This window comes from Haematobia irritans, chromosome 2, assembly GCF_050003625.1.
Source record: "Haematobia irritans isolate KBUSLIRL chromosome 2, ASM5000362v1, whole genome shotgun sequence".
NCBI lineage: Eukaryota > Metazoa > Arthropoda > Insecta > Diptera > Muscidae > Haematobia > Haematobia irritans.
Window position 1 is genome coordinate 202,179,811 of NC_134398.1, and position 19,977 is coordinate 202,199,787.

General features: G+C 32.7%; 1 protein-coding gene across 1 annotated transcript in view; it reads left to right on the forward strand.

The window, feature by feature from the left end:
• The first annotated feature begins 11,878 nt into the window (after positions 1 to 11,878).
• LOC142226922 (uncharacterized) overlaps positions 11,879 to 19,977 on the forward strand; it is a 64,992-nt gene continuing 56,893 nt past the window's right edge. The window contains exon 1 of the mRNA XM_075297175.1: positions 11,879 to 14,198. Within this exon, the coding sequence (XP_075153290.1) occupies positions 11,924 to 14,198 (2,275 nt within the window). The 5' untranslated portion in view covers positions 11,879 to 11,923. The remainder of the gene's footprint in view (positions 14,199 to 19,977) is intronic.

The window sequence follows — 19,977 nt, forward strand, 5'->3', positions numbered from 1 at the left end:
GCATCAGAGAATTTCGTTTGGTTTCATTCTCTGCGGTTCAGGATGTTTGAAAACGTCTGTATTTGATTTTGGGATGCAACAGCTGCCATGAGGTATGGTTTGTCCATGCGTTGGCGAAAGGATTAAATTGCTACAGTTGTAGATGCAGTCCTTTGATGATCAATCGCTCCTGTAAATGTGCCTGAAATGTGTTGTGCGTATTCTTTTTTCGCTTCTTTTTTTAACTGAATTGAATTGTTACACATTTGCTTTGGTGATTAAACAATATTTTAACAACTGTCGTATTAACGATGCAGCATAGTGAAGGTATTCAAGAGAGCTTGTATTATCTGTTTACCGGATATCAAAAAGAGTTGTTTTGGGGTTATTTTTTTGTTATTGAAAGTGAAGTCAGCGAAAGTTACAATGAAATCATCTGGAAAATTGTTTGAGGAGGGAATAAACAATGATATTTTCAATAAAACTCATAAAATTATTCAACAATATTTTTTTACATAAAATAAAACCAGAAATTATTTGAATTTTTTTTATGAAAAATTTCATTTCTGTAAGCAATTTTTGTCAAAATTTCATTTTTATAGGAAATTTTGTAAAAATTGCATTATTATAGAAAAATTTCATATAAAAATTAAATTTTGATAAAATTTCGTATAGAAATTAAATGTTCACAATATTTCGTATAAAAATAAAATTTTGATATAATTTTCTATAAAATTAAAATTTTGACTAAATTTTCTATTGAAATAAAATTTTGACTAAATTTCTTAGAGAAATAAAATTTTGAGAAAATTTGGCTATCGAAATAAAATTTTGGCAAAATTTATTATTGGAAATTTTGTCGAAATATCATTCTATAGAAACTTTTGTCACAATTTCATTTTTATAAGAAATTTTATCAAACTTCAATTAAGACAGAAAATTTTATCAAAATGCCATAATGTTGTTGTTTGATAGTTGACCTTTAAACTGTTAATTATATTTGTTTAGTTTGGCTTGAGGTCATGTAAATAAAAAACAAATGTTGTTGTTTTATTGAGTTGTAATTTTTATTTAAAAATATCCAATATTTCGAGACATCTCCGTCTCGTCTCGTCTTCAGGGAAATTAATTCAAATTGAAAAAAACAGTGAACTTGTTCAGAAGAGTGTATATTTACAACCATAACTTAATTTCTATAGGAAAGTTTATCAAAAATTCATTTATATAGGAAATACTGTCAAAATGTCATTTCTATAGGAAACTTCGTCAAACATTCATTCTTATAGGAAATTTTGCCAAAATTTCCTTTCTATAGGAAATTTTGTTAAAATTTAATATCTATAGAAAATTTTGCTAAAATTTCATTTCTATAGAAATTTTGTTACAGTTATATTTTATAAAAAAAAATTTTTCCAACATTTTATTACGGATTTTTAATTTTGCTCGATTTGAGGTCATAGAAACAATTGATTTTTGATTTGTTCTAGAATTTATTTCCAATATTCGATTAGTGCCACTAACCATCTTCTGGGATTTTGTAAGACAGTTCGTGTGCTGTTGTTCATTCCGTAAGTCATCGTAATTTTGACAAAATTTATTATTATTATATAGGAAATACTGTCAATATGTCATTTCCATAGGAAACTTCGTCAAACATTCATTCTTATAGAAAATTTTGCTAAAATTTCCTTTCTATAGGAAATTTTGCTAAAATTTAATTTCTAGACAAAATTTTACTAAAATTCCATTCCTATAGAAATTTTGTCACAGTTTTATTTTATAAAAAAAAATGTTCAACATTTTATTACGGATTTTGAATTTTACTCCATTTGAGGTCATAGAAACAATTGATTTTTGATTTGTTCTAGAATTTATTTCCAATATTCGATTAGTGCCACTAACCATCTTCTGGGATTTTGTAAGACAGTTCGTGTGCTGTTGTTCATTCCATAAGTCAACGTAAACTTATAAAAGCCAAACAGAATTAAAAATCAGAATAATCAAAAAACATAAATCAACAATTATCAACAAATTATATTTCTACACTCAAAAAAAAAGCGAACTCTCTATTTCACTAAAGCCAATTTAACTTTATTTTAGTTCATGGAATTATTATGTTTGGAGAAAGTTTCCTTTACTCTAATAATTTTTTGTGTACGTTAGTTAAATTAACTAAAACCGAGAAAAAAATATACTCAAATGAAGCATAAAGATTAACTAAATTCGTGCCTTCCACAAAATAGTTCAGAATTTCTTTAAGTTTGTAAATTTTACCAAAAATGCATCCATCATGAACTTCGTATGTAACTAAAGACATTCTTGCAATTTTGAAATCCAAGTTTTTCCCTTCAAACTACAAAATTTTCTTTAACAAGTGAAAAAACTTAGTTATGTCTAATAAATTTTCTTGAATTTGTCGAAAAATGTTTACTTATTTTTATGACCTCGGCACGATGCAAACGTTTGTAATACTGTTTAGTTAAAATTTTCTATAAATATTCAAAATTTTCTAAAATTAACCGAAAGTTTTCTTCCTGGTGGGTTCACTGTTTTTTCAGTGTATAAAAACTTTTACCAAAATTTTCATTTTTCTAGAAAATGTTGTCAAAATTTTCATTTTTCTAGAAAATTTTGTCAAAATTTCCATTTCTCTAGAAATTTTTGTCAAAATGTCAATTTCTATAGAGAATTTTGTCAAAATTTTATTCCTATAGGAAATTTTATCAAAATTTTATTTCTATAGAAAATGTTGTCAAAATTTTATGTCTGCAGAAAATTTTATCAAAATTTTATTTCTATGGAAAATTTTTTCAAAATTTTCTTTCTATAGAAAATTTTTTCAAAATTCAAAATTTCTACAGAAAATGTTGTCAAAATTTTATTTCTGTACAAAATTTTGTCAATTTCGTTTCCCAAAAAAAATGTTTCAAAATTTTCACTATCATAGGAAGTTTTGTCCAAATTTTATTTCAATAGGAAATTTGGTCAAAAATTCATTTTGTTGAAAATTTTGTCAAAATTGTATTTCTATAGAAAATTTTGTAAAAATTTTCTTTCTATAGAAATTTTTTCAAAATTTTCTTTCTATAGAATTTTTTTTCAAAATTTAATTTCTATAGAAAATTTTGTCAAAATTTTATGTCTGCAGAAAATTTTGTCACTATTTTAATTCTATACAAAATTTTGTTAATATTTTATTTCTATAGGAAATTTTGTCAAAATTTTATTTCCATAAAAAATTTAAATTCTATAGGAAATTTTGTCCAAATTTTATTTCTGTAGGAAATTTGGTCAAAATTTCATTTCTGAAGAAAATTTTGTCACAATGTTTTTTTCCTATAGAAAATTTTGTCAAAATATTATTTGTACAGAAAATTTTATTAAATTTTTATTTCTGTAGGAACTATTGTAAAAAGTAAATTTCTTTAAAAAAATTTTGTCCACATTTTATTTCTGTAGGGAATTTGATTAAATTTTTATTTCAATAGAAAATTTTGTCACAATGTTTTTACACCCTGCGCCACACTGTGGAACAGCGTATTATAAGTTAGTACATATGTTTACAACACCCTGAAGGAGACGAGATAGACACTTGGTGTCTTTGGCAATAATGCTCAGGGTGGGGCCCTGAGTAGATCTAGCCATGTCCGTCTGTCTGTGAACACATTTTTGTGATCAAAGTCTAGGTCGCAGTTTAAGTCCAATCGCCTTGACATTTGGCACAAGTTCTTGTTTTGGGCCAGAATAGAACCGTATTGATTTTGGAAGAAATCGGTTCATATTTACATATAGCTCCCATATATATATTTCGCCCGATATGGACTTATATGGCCCCAGAAGCCAGAGTTTTACCCAAATTCGGTTGAAATCTTGCACTAGAAGTACAATTAGCAATGTAGTCAAGTGTGCCAAATTTTATTGAAATCGGTTCAGATTTAGATATAGCTCCCATATATATCGTTCGCCCAATTTTCCGTCAGAGTTTAATGTTGTAGTCCGATTTATGTGAAATTTTGCACAGGGCATAGAATTAAAATACTAAGTATGCATATCAAATTTGGTTGAAATCGGTTCAGATTTCTATATAGCTTCCATATGTATGTTTTTCCGATTTGGGCAAAAATGGCCAAATACCCACATTTTCCTTATAAAATCACCACTGCTAAGTCGAAAACTTGTAAAAGTGACTCAATTTTTCCAAATGTACCGATAAATCATAAATACACTTTTGCGAAGTTGCCTCAAAATTGGTCCAGACTAAAATGTTTCCCATACTAATTTAGTGTACCATCCCAGGGCATTAGCCGACTTAAATTTTAAGTCTATAGATTACAAATTTTGTTCAGATGGAGTCAGATTTAAATGTATGTATTTGGGACAAAAACCTTTATATATAGCACCCAACACATTTGACGGATTTGATATAGTATCGAAAATGTGGATTTACGACTTTTGACTTTCCTTACATGTTTTTATAGAAAATTTTGTCAAACTTTTATTCCTATACAAAATGTTGTCAACATTTTATTTCTACAGAAAATTTTATCAAAATTTTCACTTTCATAGGAAATTTTGTCAAAATTTCAATTCTATAGGAAATTTTGTTTACAGTTTATTTCTGTAGGAAATTTGGTCAAAATTTCATTTCTTTAAAAATTTTGTCAAAATTTTATATCTATAGAAGATTTTGTCAAACTTTTATTCCTATAGAAAATTTTGTCAAAATTTCATTTCTATAGAATATATTGTAAAAAGTTAATTTCTTAAAGAAATGAGCTGAAATCAGAACAACAAAAATTTTGTCAATATTTCATTTCTATAGGATATTTTCTATAGGAATTTTATTAAAAATTTCATTTTCATAAAAACTTTTACCAAAATTTTCACTTTCATAGGAAATTTTGTTAAATTTTCAATTCTACAGGAAATTATGTCAAAATTTATTTTCTTAGAAAATTTTGGCAAAATTTTATTTCTATAGAAAATTTTGGTAATTTTGTCAAAATTTTAATCTATAGAAAATTGTTAACTTGCCAAATTGTTTGGCTTCAGAAAATTTTGTCAAGTTTTTTTTTTTGCTATAGAAATTTTTATCAATATCTTATTTCTGTAGGATTTTTTTTTTAATTTAATTAAAATTCGTTTTTTTGTTATTGTCGGTTTATTTTTCAATCATTTTGTTGGTTTTGATTTAATTTAAGTTATAAATTGTATTTGATTTTAAAGAAAATATTCAATTAGCTATCCTTTCTTTACAAATGCCAATATTATAAGTTTTGATTTCATTACAATGTTCATAAGTGTTACTTGCACATATGTTTTGGAAAAATTATTTTTTGTTACTTTCTGACCACCGGTATAGATTTCATCAAAACTGAAAATTAATCTATCAATGTCATAAATTACAGGGACCCATAAGCACAACAAATCGATGGGCAAAAACTGTATTCAGTGGTAGAAATCCCCTCTCCCCATGTATGACCGTTTTGTTAAAAATCAAAGACCAAAAGCATCAATGACAATTAAGGAAATTAATAAATGAATGATTGCAAGAAGAAGGCGGCCAGTGGGAGTGATGGATGTAACGAATGCAATGTCCAATGCAATTTTTATCGGCCCCCGTAACACACAAAGGACTCTCACCCCTGGCACAAAACGAGGCGTAAAAAAAGGGTTATGTTTTTCTATTCCGAGAACAAAGGACTAAAACGAATATGTAATCATCAACCAAATGATCGCGTTAATAACTCCTAGTTTGGGGAGGATTTTTTCCGACAATGTTAGGTCATAAAAAAAGTTGTCCAATTGCCACCAAGTACTATGGTAGCAAGAGAAAGGGTGGAGTTATGCCATAAAGGCTACATTTTTATCCATTTGGTGTTATTCCGTTTGGCAACTGGTAACAAGTGTTAATAATGATGTTGTTGTGATAACAATGTCCTATAATATGGGGTGTTAAAGGGTTAAAACGTGGATGTGTTGTTTTTTTACAAAAACAAAGGATTGATTTTTGGGTTAGAATTGTCCTTTTTTTAGGTGACAATTGTTGTTTTAGCCCATTTTTTTTTTCTTTTTGGGTGGGGAAAAGGAAATTTATAGCTTACCTTCTAATGGGTTTATTAAAGCATATTTAGTAGATTTTCTTGAAATGTGATGTGTTTTTTATCTAATGAAAAAAGGGAGGGCATATGACGTCATATATGGATAAAATTGAATTTTTTATTTATTATCGTAAAAACAACCATTCTCGTATGCATTTGGTTAGAGACGATAATCTTCTACTTGGTCGAAATTCCTTCGTCCTTCGGCTAGTTAAAATCACATTCCAGTCTTCAGTAAAATATATATAAATTATCTTACTAAATTAATTAATTAGATAATTACCTGAAATTTGTCAAAACGCGTATCTTGGCTAGGTAAAAATCCATATATCACCCAGATATAATGTTGTTTTTTTTTTGTTTTGAGGGACATGTAACATGTTCATAGGGTGATTTTCAGCAGGGTAATAGGGTTCAAAAACAAGCACATACGAATTACGTAATTACGAAGGAGCACCTGCAGATGATGTATGAATGCTGTGTTGTAAGAGCAAGTAATTTTGGACACATCTATGTCGTCAGTGTCACATTTGCTACTTTTGTTCAAGCGGTAACATTTTTGTGTCACTTTTTTGCTGTGCCACTGATTTGCATACGTTTTTCATTTTTGTGCCACCTTTTTTCAATGTTGTGCAACTATTTCATTGATTCTCCTTGTGGTGAATATTGAACCCAATTACAATTGATATTACGGATGTGGTTGGAGCCTTAAAAAATAATCGTCTTTACGAGCACGTGGGCCGTCTGGAAATATGCAAAAAAAAATCGATATTAGATGCTAGCCGAAAAGAAGTCTAAATCTAGGAATAACTTAGGTATGGTTTTTAAATTACTTTACTTGAAATCAAACAAGTATATACGGCCGTAAGTTCGGCCAGGCCGAATCTTATGTACCCTCCACCATGGATTGCGAAGAAACTTCTACGAAAGACTGTCATCCATATACCAAATTTCAGCCGGATCGGATGAAATTTGCTTCTCGTAGAGGCTCCGCAAGCCAAATCGGGGGATCGGTTTATATGGTCAATATATAATTATTGACCGATGTGGACCAATTTTTTCATGGTCATTAAAGACCATATACTAACACCATGCATTAAATTTCAGCCGGATCGGATGAAATTTGCTTCTCTTAGAGGCTCCGCAAGCCAAATCTGCTGATCGGTTTATATGGGGGCTTTATATAATTATGGACCGATGTGGACCAATTTTTTCATGGTCATTAGAGACCATATACTAACACCATGTATTAAATTTCAGTCGGATCTGATGAAATTTGCTTCTCTTAGAGGCTCCGCAAGCCAAATCGGGAGATCGGTTTATATGGGGGCTATATATAATTATTGACCGATGTGAACCAATTTTTGCATAGTTATTTGAGACCATATACTCACACCATGTACCAAATTTCAGCCGGATCGGATGAAACTAGCTTCTCTTAGAGGGATCGGTTTATATGGGGGCTATATATAATTATGGACCGATGTGGACCAATTGTTTCATGGTCATTAGAGACCATATACTAACACCATGTATTAAATTTCAGCCGGATCGGATGAAATTTGCTTCTCTTAGAGCAATCGCAAGCCAAATTTGGGGGTCCGTTTATATGGGGCTATACGTAAAAGTGGACCGATATGACCCATTTGCAATACCATCCGACCTACATCAATAACAACTACTTGTGCCAAGTTTCAAGTCGATAGCTTGTTTCGTTCGGAAGTTAGCGTGATTTCAACAGACGGACGGACGGACATTCTCAGATCGACTCAAAATTTCACCACGACCCAGAATATATATACTTTATGGGGTCTTAGAGCAATATTTCGATGTGTTACAAACGGAATGACAAAGTTAATATACCCCCATCCTATGGCGGAGGGTATAAAAAGTAATTTCACAATTCCATAGAAAAAGAACTGATATAAATGCATGTAATTTTTATTTTTTTATGAAGAAAATTTGACTCTTTTTATGTCACTTTTTTTCGTCTTCGTGAGGGGGTCTCCTTTAAAGTCGCTCAAGAACTTCCATTTATCCGGCTTTCGGGTCCGGAAACCATCTACAACTGTCATCGTCTTTAAAACCTATTCTTACCATATGTTTCATAAGTGTATTATGCCCAGTTATAATACCAATTATAGGCCTCAAGTCCAGTCTGTTCATAACTATCATATTTTCGCAATTTCTAAAGTTCTTTTCGTCCAATATGAAATTGGTTTGCTTGCAGCCCAATATTTCAGACTCACTTAAACTATTCTGATCATAGTGATACCACAGTCGTGAAATTCTCTCTTATCACTGAATGCTGAGCCGATCCACGTTTAGCTCAATGACAAGGGATCTCCATTTTTAAAGCCGACTCCGAACGATGTTTCACATTGCAGTACAATCATTTAGAGGAGCTTTGCAACACTCAGAAATGTCACCAGCATTACTGAGAGGGGATAATCCACCGCTGAAAAAAACTCTTTGATGTTCGGTCGAAGTAGGGATTGAACCCACGACCCTTTGTATGCAAGGCGGCCACTATTGCACCACGGAGGCTCATAGTTCATCATATTTTACATGAATCCAGTAAAGATATGACGACAGCGGAGGAAAATAGTCCGAAAGGACATTATTCTTTCCATGAGCGCCCTCATTTCCCACTACTCCACACTGCCCAGGTAACTAGGGCAAAGTTACATTATGCTATTCAGTGAGAACCCCAAGCTCTCCACTACAGTGGCTGACTACCTTAGATCTTATGTCGGCATTGTCCAAGGCCTTTATAGATGCTTGAGTGGTCAAGAAAAGATATGGAAAATTCATCAACGAATTTTTTGAACCTTGAAAATTATTTTTCTAAATTCCTAATTCCAGAAATTTTGAAAAATCCTTCGAAATCTTTGGATTCTCTTAAATCTCATATGGATCTCAATGATCCTCAAAACATAGCTGCATGACTGTCGATGAAGAAATTAATATCATTTCTGAATAATGGCGTCATCAACAGCAACTCAGCAGCTTTGATGATTGCAGGAATTTCTGTCGAAATATACGACTTTCGTATTCCTCACTACAATAAATGTCCCAACCAATTCGCTCGTCCATTTTAGATCCATCTGTGTACATATATGGAGTTCAGAAAGGTATCCTCCTTTCCTCCCACTCTTCCATACCTGGTATAATACCATATATTTCGGCTTTTCGTGATAAATATGTTCAGTCGTCATATGATCCGTCATTCTATAACGTTCGGCAAGATGTTCTGTATGCCTGCAAATAGTGCTTTCCACTGTATCTGAGCGTTTAAGTCTCACGAGTGTCACCTTTGTTTTTTTTATTTATGTGCAAATCGAATGAGCAGACTCCCATCAGTACCTATAAAGCGGCAGTGACTGTGGTCCTTATTGAGCTTGTTATATAAACAAGTGCAGTGCTATTTATCCTAATTAATTATCAATATTTGATTTTGGATGTACGCAATGGTCCACCAAACGTGACAGCCATATGATGTCATAGGTCTTATAACCGAATTATAAAGGCAATATAACGAATGACACTTTTTGTGAAGAAATTCTAGGCTGTAACACTAACCGACTCGGAATGAATTGCAAGGACCTCAACCACTTGACCATAAAACCAGTACAAATGATCAAAGTGTCTAACATCTGTATCCCACCCATCTATCCTATCCTGTCAGTAACTCCCACGGTGATATATATCACCTGACCAAAAGACCAATAAGAGGACCCACAGTTCCTATAAACCCTATCCGATAACTTATGAGCAAAATGTACCCTACCAAGGAAATGAAAAATGTCCCCAATATTGAGGAAATCTCCTATATCTACCTCGTAAACTGCCGTGTAGGCCCCTAATTGGCTTACCTATAGCGCTTTCGACCCACGCCAACGGGTCTCATCAGTAGGCTTATATACCCTATCACTATTTATATATATACAACTAAAACTAACAAAACCAATAATAGGTACGTAACAGGTACCTATTGCCATCAAATAAAACACAACAAAATGAAAATACAATAAATCTTCCCGACTTACTGTAGTGACCCTATGTACGCAGATGTTGAACTCAATCATTCTGTGAAATCCCAAGACTCCAACATCCGATACAACCCTAACATAGGCACTGGATTCTAGAGACTCAAAACATCCAATTCGTGGAATCGCTAGACCCCCACGTCCGTCCATGTAAATAAGTCGAATTAACCCATCCCACTTGGGGAGCCACCGTGGTGCAATGGTTAGCATGCCCGCCTCGCATACACAGGGTCGTGGGTTCAAACGCAGTTTCGACCAAACACCAAAAAGTTTTTCAGCGGTGGATTATCCCACCTCAGTAATGCTGGTGACATTTCTGAGGGTTTCAAAGCTTCTCTAAGTGGTTTCACTGCAATGTGGAACGGCGTTCGGACTCGGCTATTAAAAGGAGGTCCCTTGTCATTGAGCTTAACATAGAATCGGGCATCTGTGACCATACTTGACCACGCCAAAACTATGGGCCCCTTTCCGTATCAAATATGTATCAACTTGGCTCGAACCATGTCTACCAATGTCGTGGTCAAAACACGTTTGACGGGGACTATGACAGAGAAATGTTGATTGATTTTTTAAACCTTAACTAATTAGATTTCTCTACGGACAACGATTGTTCTAAATTAAGAATTATTTTCACCAAAAAACCTACTTGTTGTACATTTTAATTTTGGGGAGCGGATATATCTAATGGGTTATAACAAATATAACCCATTAGCAATATACTAAAAGTTCCGCATTAATAAATATTTATAGGAAAGTTAGTATGATTTAAACAGACTGACAGACGGACGCAAAATTTATTTCCCTTAACAATAAATTTAAAAAAAAAATTTTTTCTTACATTTTCAGAAAATTATCATCTACACCAGATTCACCAGAATTTATTAGAATCCATATAAGAACTTTGAAATCAAAATCAACAATTTCTTTAACAAAATGAAAATCTTACACGAGGGCAATATATTCGCCAGTATTAAAGAAGAACCAAGATATGACGAAGAAGAAGAAGATGATAATGATAATAATCACAATGAAAAATCCGATTGTTATATCAGCAAAGAGCCTACAAACTATGCGAATGGTATCAATCTCAATCCAAATTATCACCCAAATACATATCAATTCCAATCAGGAATGTCGATAAAAACTGAATTCCCCATATATAGCGAAGACGAAAATGCTGCCTATAGGCAACAGTCAAAAAATGCTGCCAAATCTATGGAAATACCCAAAACGTATCAAACTATTTGTAACTCGAATGATCGAATTAATGGAGAATCAGTTAATGGCATAAGCCTAAATTATGAAAATCAAATGTTTCCTTATATTTTTAATGGAATAAATCATGGTAGACTATTTCCCATGCTTGATTTTAATACCTATCAAAACTTGGCATCACTTAGCGGTGGTGGTGTAAACACTGATAACTCTATAACATATCCCTTGTATACAAAAGAATTTACGAAAACTAAAGAAATTGAAGTGAAAACTTTAAATAAATCACAAAAACCTACGGTCTCAGAAATGGATAAAAGCTATGGCAACACTGTTAAAGATATGTTGAAATTTATGCGGGAAAATAAATCAAATGAAAACGACAAGGAGAAAGAAATGAATAAGAATACAGACAAAGAGGACCTTATTCCTTTACCGGCGAAAACTTATGAAGAAAATGTAAAATCCTTTAGTTGGCCTTTAGAAACCTCCAAACAAAAACTTTTTCCAGAAGCTGAAAAAGATGTGGAAAATTCATCAACGAATTTTTTGAACCTTGAAAATAATTTCTCAAAATTCCTAATGCCAGAAATTTTGAAAAATCCTTCGACATCTTTCGATTATCTTAAATCTCATATGGATCTCAATGATCCTCAAAAGAATACCGTACTTACTTGGTCTCAGTTATTGGCTACCAATCTGACACCTGTTTTCATACCATCCCCTCGAGGTCCCCCTACAAATGGCGCGAGTTCTCTACCAAAACATCAGTCATCTGTAGGAAATTCCACGGAAGGTGATTTAAAATCCCAAATTACCCCACCACAATCCCCCTTAAATCTCTTGCCACCATTTCTTTTGCCTCCAACACAAGTTGGAACAGCAGTCCCATTAACGCAATCCACTGGGCTACTAGCAATGCCACCAACATTTATGATACCAGATTTGTTAACAACACCAACGCCAACATCGACAAATATTCCTTCGACATCGTCATCATGCTCCTCCTCATCGTCATCTTCATCATCATCTTTATCCTCAACGCCAATTACGCCCTCTATGGCCACCCAACACAAGACATCGGAGGTAATTAACGATATAAATTTAACGAATACCAGTCATTCCTTACTCTTTCATAAAACTGTCGACAAGGCGACGACAGTAAGGGCCAGCATAGAGATGAAAACTACTCCCCCACCAACGCTTGACCATGGTATGAACGAAACCCAAGTACGGACAACAAAATCTCAAGAACCTGCAGATGTTGAAGCATCTGTTGATGGAGATGCTATGGGTGAAGGTGGCCTAGCATTTGGTGAGGTAATGATGGCAGACGAAAAATTGCTCACCGACATTGGATGGCATACGAAATGCATAAAACAGTCTGGCATGTCTGACAATGGTAGGGTAGTGGTAAGCTCAAAGTCATTAACCCACAAAGCTGACAACAAAAAAACAGCAGCAGACAATATGGGAGTAACAGAGAAAGACATGGAATCGAAGGAACGCATGATAGTAACAAAACAAAAGAAGAAATTCAGAAACAAGAAACCAAAGAAAAAAATCATCAGCAGACAAGTGCAGCAACATCACCCACATCATGGACAGTTACAGCAAAATTTTGAAAAAACTCCCACTTATCAGCACGCACAACAAACTCAGCCACATTATCACCAATCGACAATTTATACGCAGCAACATCAGAAGCCCATACAGCAGCAGCAACATCATCCCCAACAATCTCATTCCCATCAACATCATCACCATCAACCCCAGCAACATCATCCCTTGCAACAACATGTCCCGCAACATCCACTCTCACAACTTCAATCATTTACTCCCCAAACTCTCAGCCATGGTCCAGCTCTATGTGGCTCCCCTTTTGTCTCCCCCTTGTATGGAGAACAATTAATGTTTGTACGCAATATACACGAGAGAGATCATCGCATAAGAGAGCATCAAATTAGGCAACATTTGTTGAACGGCAGTAGTAGTAGTAGCAGCAGCAACATAAGCCAGGAGGACAGCAATAGTAGTTCAACGATTAATGCAACTATAAAGGAAACAATAATCGATGGTGTTGGTCACAATGTTCTCCCTCTCTCCGAAGGGTGTCATAAGAGAGATTATAAAAATTCACATATCTCATTATACTCTGAGCAATATTTACATGACACCCACCTTCAGCAACATCCAAATGACCAGAATTTCTATGTGAGACAAAAAGAAGTGACAGCAAATACAATAAAGGACAAGAATGAGGACGAGGAAAACATACCAAGCCATAATAATGAAGTTAAACAAAATATTTTCATTGCTGAAGATGAACAAGATGGAAATGACACTTTGACAATTGGGGGAGACATTGTTGCTGCTGCTGATGATGATGAAGTCAAGGGAAATAAAAATGGTAAAGTTCTTAATAATGATGGTACCCCCAACACTGCTATTGTTAATCCATCTAATTGGTATGGTGTTGTCGATTGTGTTGATGACATTCCCTGTCACACAACAAAAGTGAATGGCAAAGAAATTTGCGAACCCCAAACAGCAGAAACATCACAGCATCATCTCCGGCGGCCAAAGCCAGAAAATAGTGTTGTAAATCTTCTCTCCAATGACGATGACGATGATAATGATGACGAGTACAATGACCAACAACGACACTATTCTATGACTTCACGGAAGTCCATGAATATTTCTTTTGTTTCCGATGAAAAATCTTCACCATCATCGGCATCAAAATTAGCAGCAACTCCAGTCACAAATAATGAAGTTATCACCAACCAAGTGTCTCAGACACATAATAATGTCCAAGACAATGGAGACCCTGTCACAACAGTGTCTGTACGAAAAGGTAAGTTTATAAATATGATGCCAGACTTTAATAAAGATCTGAGGTGTGAGGAAAGGGATAGTCTTACACATCTTCCACAAAATTTGTCGTTAAGACTGAAAATTCTTGCAAGAGTCTTATACTCTAATACATACATATTTTATGAGAGTCAAATAAGTAATTTTCTTACACAATCGTTTATATAGCAGTGGCCGTTAAAGTTTCAATCAAACATGCACACAGTAAGGAGAAACGCACCGGATGCCTACAACTTTGTGATTTGCAAAATTTCCTATAGGAATAAAATTTTGACAAAATTTTCTAAAGAAATAAAATTTTGACAAAATTTTTATTGAAACAACATTTTGACAAAATTTTCTATAGAAATGAAATTTTGACAAAATTTTCTATAGAAATAAAATTTAGACAAAATTTCCTATAGAAATGAAATTTTGACAAAATTTTCTATAGAAATAAAATTTTGACAAAATTTTCTATAGAAATGAAATTTTGACAAAATTTTCTATAGAAATAAAAAATTTTGACAACATTTTCTATAGTTATAAAATTTTGCAAAAATTTTCAATACACATAAAATGTTGATAAAATTTTGACAACATTTTCTATAGAAACAAAATTGATAAAATTTTCTATAAAATAAATTTTGACAAAATTTTCTATAGAAATAAAATTTTGATAAAATTTTCTATAGGAATAACATTTTGGCAAATTAAAAAAAAAAAAAAAATTCTAAAGACGAAAAATTTTGCCATGGAAATTTCAAATTTTTCTATAGACAAAAAATGTTGACAAAATTTTCTTTACAAATAGAATTTTGACAAAAATTTTTATAGACAAAAAAAATGTTGACAACTTTTTCTATAAACAAAAAATGTTGACAAAATTTTCTATGGACAAAAAATTTTTGACAAAATCTTCTATAGAAATAAAATTTTGACAAAATGTTCTGTAGAAATAAAATTTTGACAAAAATTTTCTATAAAAATAAGATTTTGACAACATTTTCTATAGTTATAACAATTGGCAAAAATTTTTATCGATATAAAATTTTGACAAAATTTGCCATAGAAAAAAATTATTACCAAATTTTCTATATTAAAAACTTGACAAAAATTTCTATAGAAATAAAATGTTGTCATAATTTTGTATAGACAACACAATTTGAAAAAAATGTCTAAAGACGAAAAATTTTGCAATGGAAATTTCAAATTTTTCTATAGACAAAAAATATTGACAAAACTTTCTTTTCAAATAGAATTTTGACAACAAAATATAGACAACAAATTTTGAAAAAATGTCTAAAGACGAAACTTTTTACCATGGAAATAAAATTTTGAATTTGAAATTTTGAAATTTAAAAAAAAAAAATCTAAAGACGAAAAATTTTGCCATGGAAATTTCAAATTTTTCTATAGACAAAAAATATTGACAAAATTTTCTTTTCAAATAGAATTTTAACAAAAATTTTTATAGACAAAAAATGTTGACAACTTTTTCTATAAAAAAAAAATTGACAAAATTTTCCATGGACAAAAAGTTTTTGACAAAATCTTCTATAGAAATAAAATTTTGACACAATTTTCTGTAGAAATAAAATTTTGACACAAATTTTCATTTCATTTCATTTATTTATTTATTTACTTTCATAATTCAGAAGCCTCATTCGGCCAAATTGATTACATAGCATACAAAACATGAGACTTACAAATATCCTAATTTCTATTAAAATATAATTCAAATTCTATTTTATTACATTTTATGTCTTAAATATATATACATATATTTTTAAATAAACTTAAATATGAACACGAACATGATATTAAAGTATTATTAAATAATGATTAGCACGCGAGATTCAGAAATAGGGCTAGAGATAAGAGTTTATAAGTTCTTTGAATTTACTACATGACCACGAAAACTCTCTGTGTTCATAATTTATACGGTTGTTCCAGATTCGTATAGCTCGAATTTGGAACGAACGTTGCATAGCTAGAGTGCGAAATGATGGAACAATCAAAGAGCGTGTCCTCTGTGAGCTGCCGAATTCAAAATAGGACACTAAGTACTGAGGTCTTCTAAACTTCATTATTCTATAAAAAAGCAGTATTGTCCTAAGATCAATGAAATTCTCAAATGTATTACCCAAAAACTCAATTAAAAATGGCGAAATATGTGTAAAAATCCCTAGATTATAGACATATCTAACGATGCGATTCATACAAGTTCTTAGTCGAGTAAGATTAGTCAAATTCGTACCCGAGTATACTTCAATACCATATGTTATATGCGACAACAAGAGTGACTTAGCAATATGTTTCCTTACGCTCAAAGGAAGAAAAGCACCTGTATTATATACCTTACGCAGTAGAAACGTGACTTTTGCCGTAACCATGCCAATATGTTGGTCAAAGTTAAGTTTCTCGTCAATTACAAATCCCAAGACCTTAATAGAGGTAACATTCTGGATGGCAATGCTGTTGACAGTGAAATTTATTTGCCTATCCCGGCCGGTGTTAAATGTTATACATTTCGACTTCGCAGAGTTCAACGTTATAAAATTTCGGTTGCACCATCCTCCTATTATATCCAATTCGGTATTAACGATACCATTGAAATTAAACCCTGGAGCTGTTCTATCACTTGCAATCAACTGCAGATCGTCTGCATACAGGTGAGGTTCCATAAAGTGAATATTTTCAAAAATATCATTCATGTATATAGAAAATAGCAGAGGTCCAAGAATGGAACCCTGCGGAACTCCTCTATGTACTCTTCGTGTAGAAGAAGAACTAATATTGTTCCAAATATATTGAGTTCTCCCAGTAAGAAAGGATTCAATCAGCCGACATGCTCCGAAAGAAAACTTGTACCTCGAAAACAACTTGTTCAGTAGCACCTCATGACTAATTGAGTCGAAAGCTCTACTAAAATCTAAGCTAATCAATGCAACACGTCTCCCTTCATCCATATTCCTCCTTATACTATCAACGGTATTCACCATCATCGTGGTCGTACTGTGGCCCTTCCTGAACCCAGATTGGTTGCTGTTCAGAAAAGCCTTTTGTGCGAAGTAGTCTGAAATTTGTTCATTTACCAAGATCTCAAGAACTTTCGACAAGGCTGGTAGTATACTTATCGGTCGGTAATCTGAATTATCCTTCGGGCATTTAACTTTAGGAATAGGAATAACTCTGGCGATAGACCATCCTCTAGGAAAGGTTGAAGTCATAAGAATTGTATTAAAGATATGCGTCAAATGCGAGGAAATCGCAGGAAAAACAACCTTAGCGAACTTCAGTGGGATACCATCATCTCCTACGGCGTTAGATTTGATCCGATAAAAAGCTGACCATACGTCCATCTCACTAACACAACTAAAAGAGAACCCCTCAAATGGGTCATTGCTACCAGTATGGTAAAGAATGGTGGGTGGATTGTTTAGCTCCGGCATTATGAAGAAATCATTAATAGAGTTAACATCCACATCCACATTAACATGTCTATCGTCACTGTAACCCAGCCTTCTAAGTTCTGCCCACATGTCCCTAGGCGATGTCGAGCGAAATAAACTATGGAAGTGTCTAATCTTCTCTCTTCTCATGATGCTTTTCAGTCGATTTCTATACTTGCAGAATATTCTCCAGCTAGTCGAACATTTATTTTCCAAGTAAGACCTGTATGCAAGGTCACGCATCTCACGGGCACTTCTAATGCAATCCTTGTCTACCCAGTTTCTGTTGCCCCCATGACGTTGTGTGTTTCTCCCAAACCGTATAATCCTCTTGGGCACATATCTATCATATGTCTGAAGGACGATGTCATTGAAAACCTCTATTTGTGCGTTGCAATCGTTTGTACTGTAGATGGAGGAGAAATCAGAGATTGCAAGATCCCGCAAACAACCCTCGATGTTAATATTAGAATAATCCCGAACAATTATTTCGGATATCATAGTTATACTTCTGATACGGTATGACAGCAGTATTGCCGCATGATGCGAGTTTAGAGAAGGAAAAGAAAACTGGCAGTTTTTTGTAACCAAGCTCCTATTGCTCACTAAAAAATAATCTATCAAGGAAGAACTTTGAGACTGGATGCAATAATGAGTTGGACTGACGTTATGGACAATATTGAGTCCATAACTGCGAGAAAAATTTAGCATCTCCACTCCTCTGTCAAACAAATTTATATTAAAATCCCCCATAATGATGGTATGCTGATATTGGGCCGAGATATCAGCTATCGTATGTTCGCAACTAAGGATATTGCCATAAGGCAGATACAAAATACCTACTATTGCCTTTGCCCCATCTTCTAACTGAATCTCCACAAAGACTCCCTCAGACACGCAGTAATTTCTAATTTCGCATATAACTTTAGCCTTCAAATTCCTCCTAATATATACACATACTCCTCCACCTCTACCTGTACTCCTATCTACCCTATAAATATTATAGCCATCGATATTAACAACATCATTATTTATATGAGGCTTTAACCACGTTTCTGACACTCCGATGACATCGAATATTCCATCATCAAACACTGAGCGTATTTCGTCGATTTTACTTGAATTTATAGAAGGTACAATGCTTTGAGCATTAATATGAACCACATTAAAATTTTCGTAGCCAAGCCCTAAATTCCTAATTTCGCTTTTACTAATAAATGGACCTAAATTGTTGTCCATAACAAGAAAATATATGTTTTAACCATGTTCGTGTTGATATTACAAATCTATTTAAAAAATATCTAAATCTAAATTTATGTATAAAAATAACAAACGATAAAAATTCCATTGTTCTATTTATTCAAATCCATTATAATAACGGGGTTCAATTGTATCTTTCAATTAGTATAAATCATGAAGGAATTACCTTATTCTGTATAATTACATCTTTATGAAAATTTCCATTTAAACTGTCAATTGAAGCTACATAAACCAGTGTGCATTGGGGAAACAAAACATAAACTGCGGAGATATTGAGAGGTTGAGCAAATGCCATCCACTCTTCTTGTCATTTGAAAGAGAAATGTGTACACTTGATGGAAAGGAATACACTCTTAGAGAAAACAAAACTTGAAATAAAGAAGTTCCACCACATGATAGCTAACAAAGTTAGATTGCATATGAATGTAGCGACATTTGTCATTCTCTCAAAATCTCTATTTTCCTCTTGAAACAAAGAAAGAAAGATATGGAGAGCAATATTGTACTCATGAATATTGTAAAATTTCTCATAACATAACAATACAAAGAAAGAAATTTGTATAATAAAGAATAATAAGAATCAAATGAGACCAAATATAATTAAATGCATGCAATTTATTTAACAGAACAACAATTGATTGAAAGTTATAGGTAGAGAAAATAGACAAAATTTTCATAAATTATCAACAGCCTGAATTCCAATATCAGCATTGCACTCTTTAACGTACTTCATAAGACCTTCTAAATTCAGGGTACGGGTTGTATCATCATTGAGTACAATTTTAACTTCGGGTGTATTTTTATTGAGTAGCTTATATTTATTAATTTTCTTTTTTTGAACCAATTTTCGACAAGTATAGGTAAGTTTCGCAGCCATAGGAGGTAAATTATCGTTTAAATACACTCGGGAAGCAATCTCACTAGTGATGAGCTGGTTTAGCTTTAAACTTCTATCTTTAATATACTTCTGGAAAATAAGGTCACGTTTGTACACGGAGTTAAATTTAACAAGTACACCTTTTTTGTTTCTGATATAGGCGCAAATGTTTATATCGCTGTGTTGCAAAT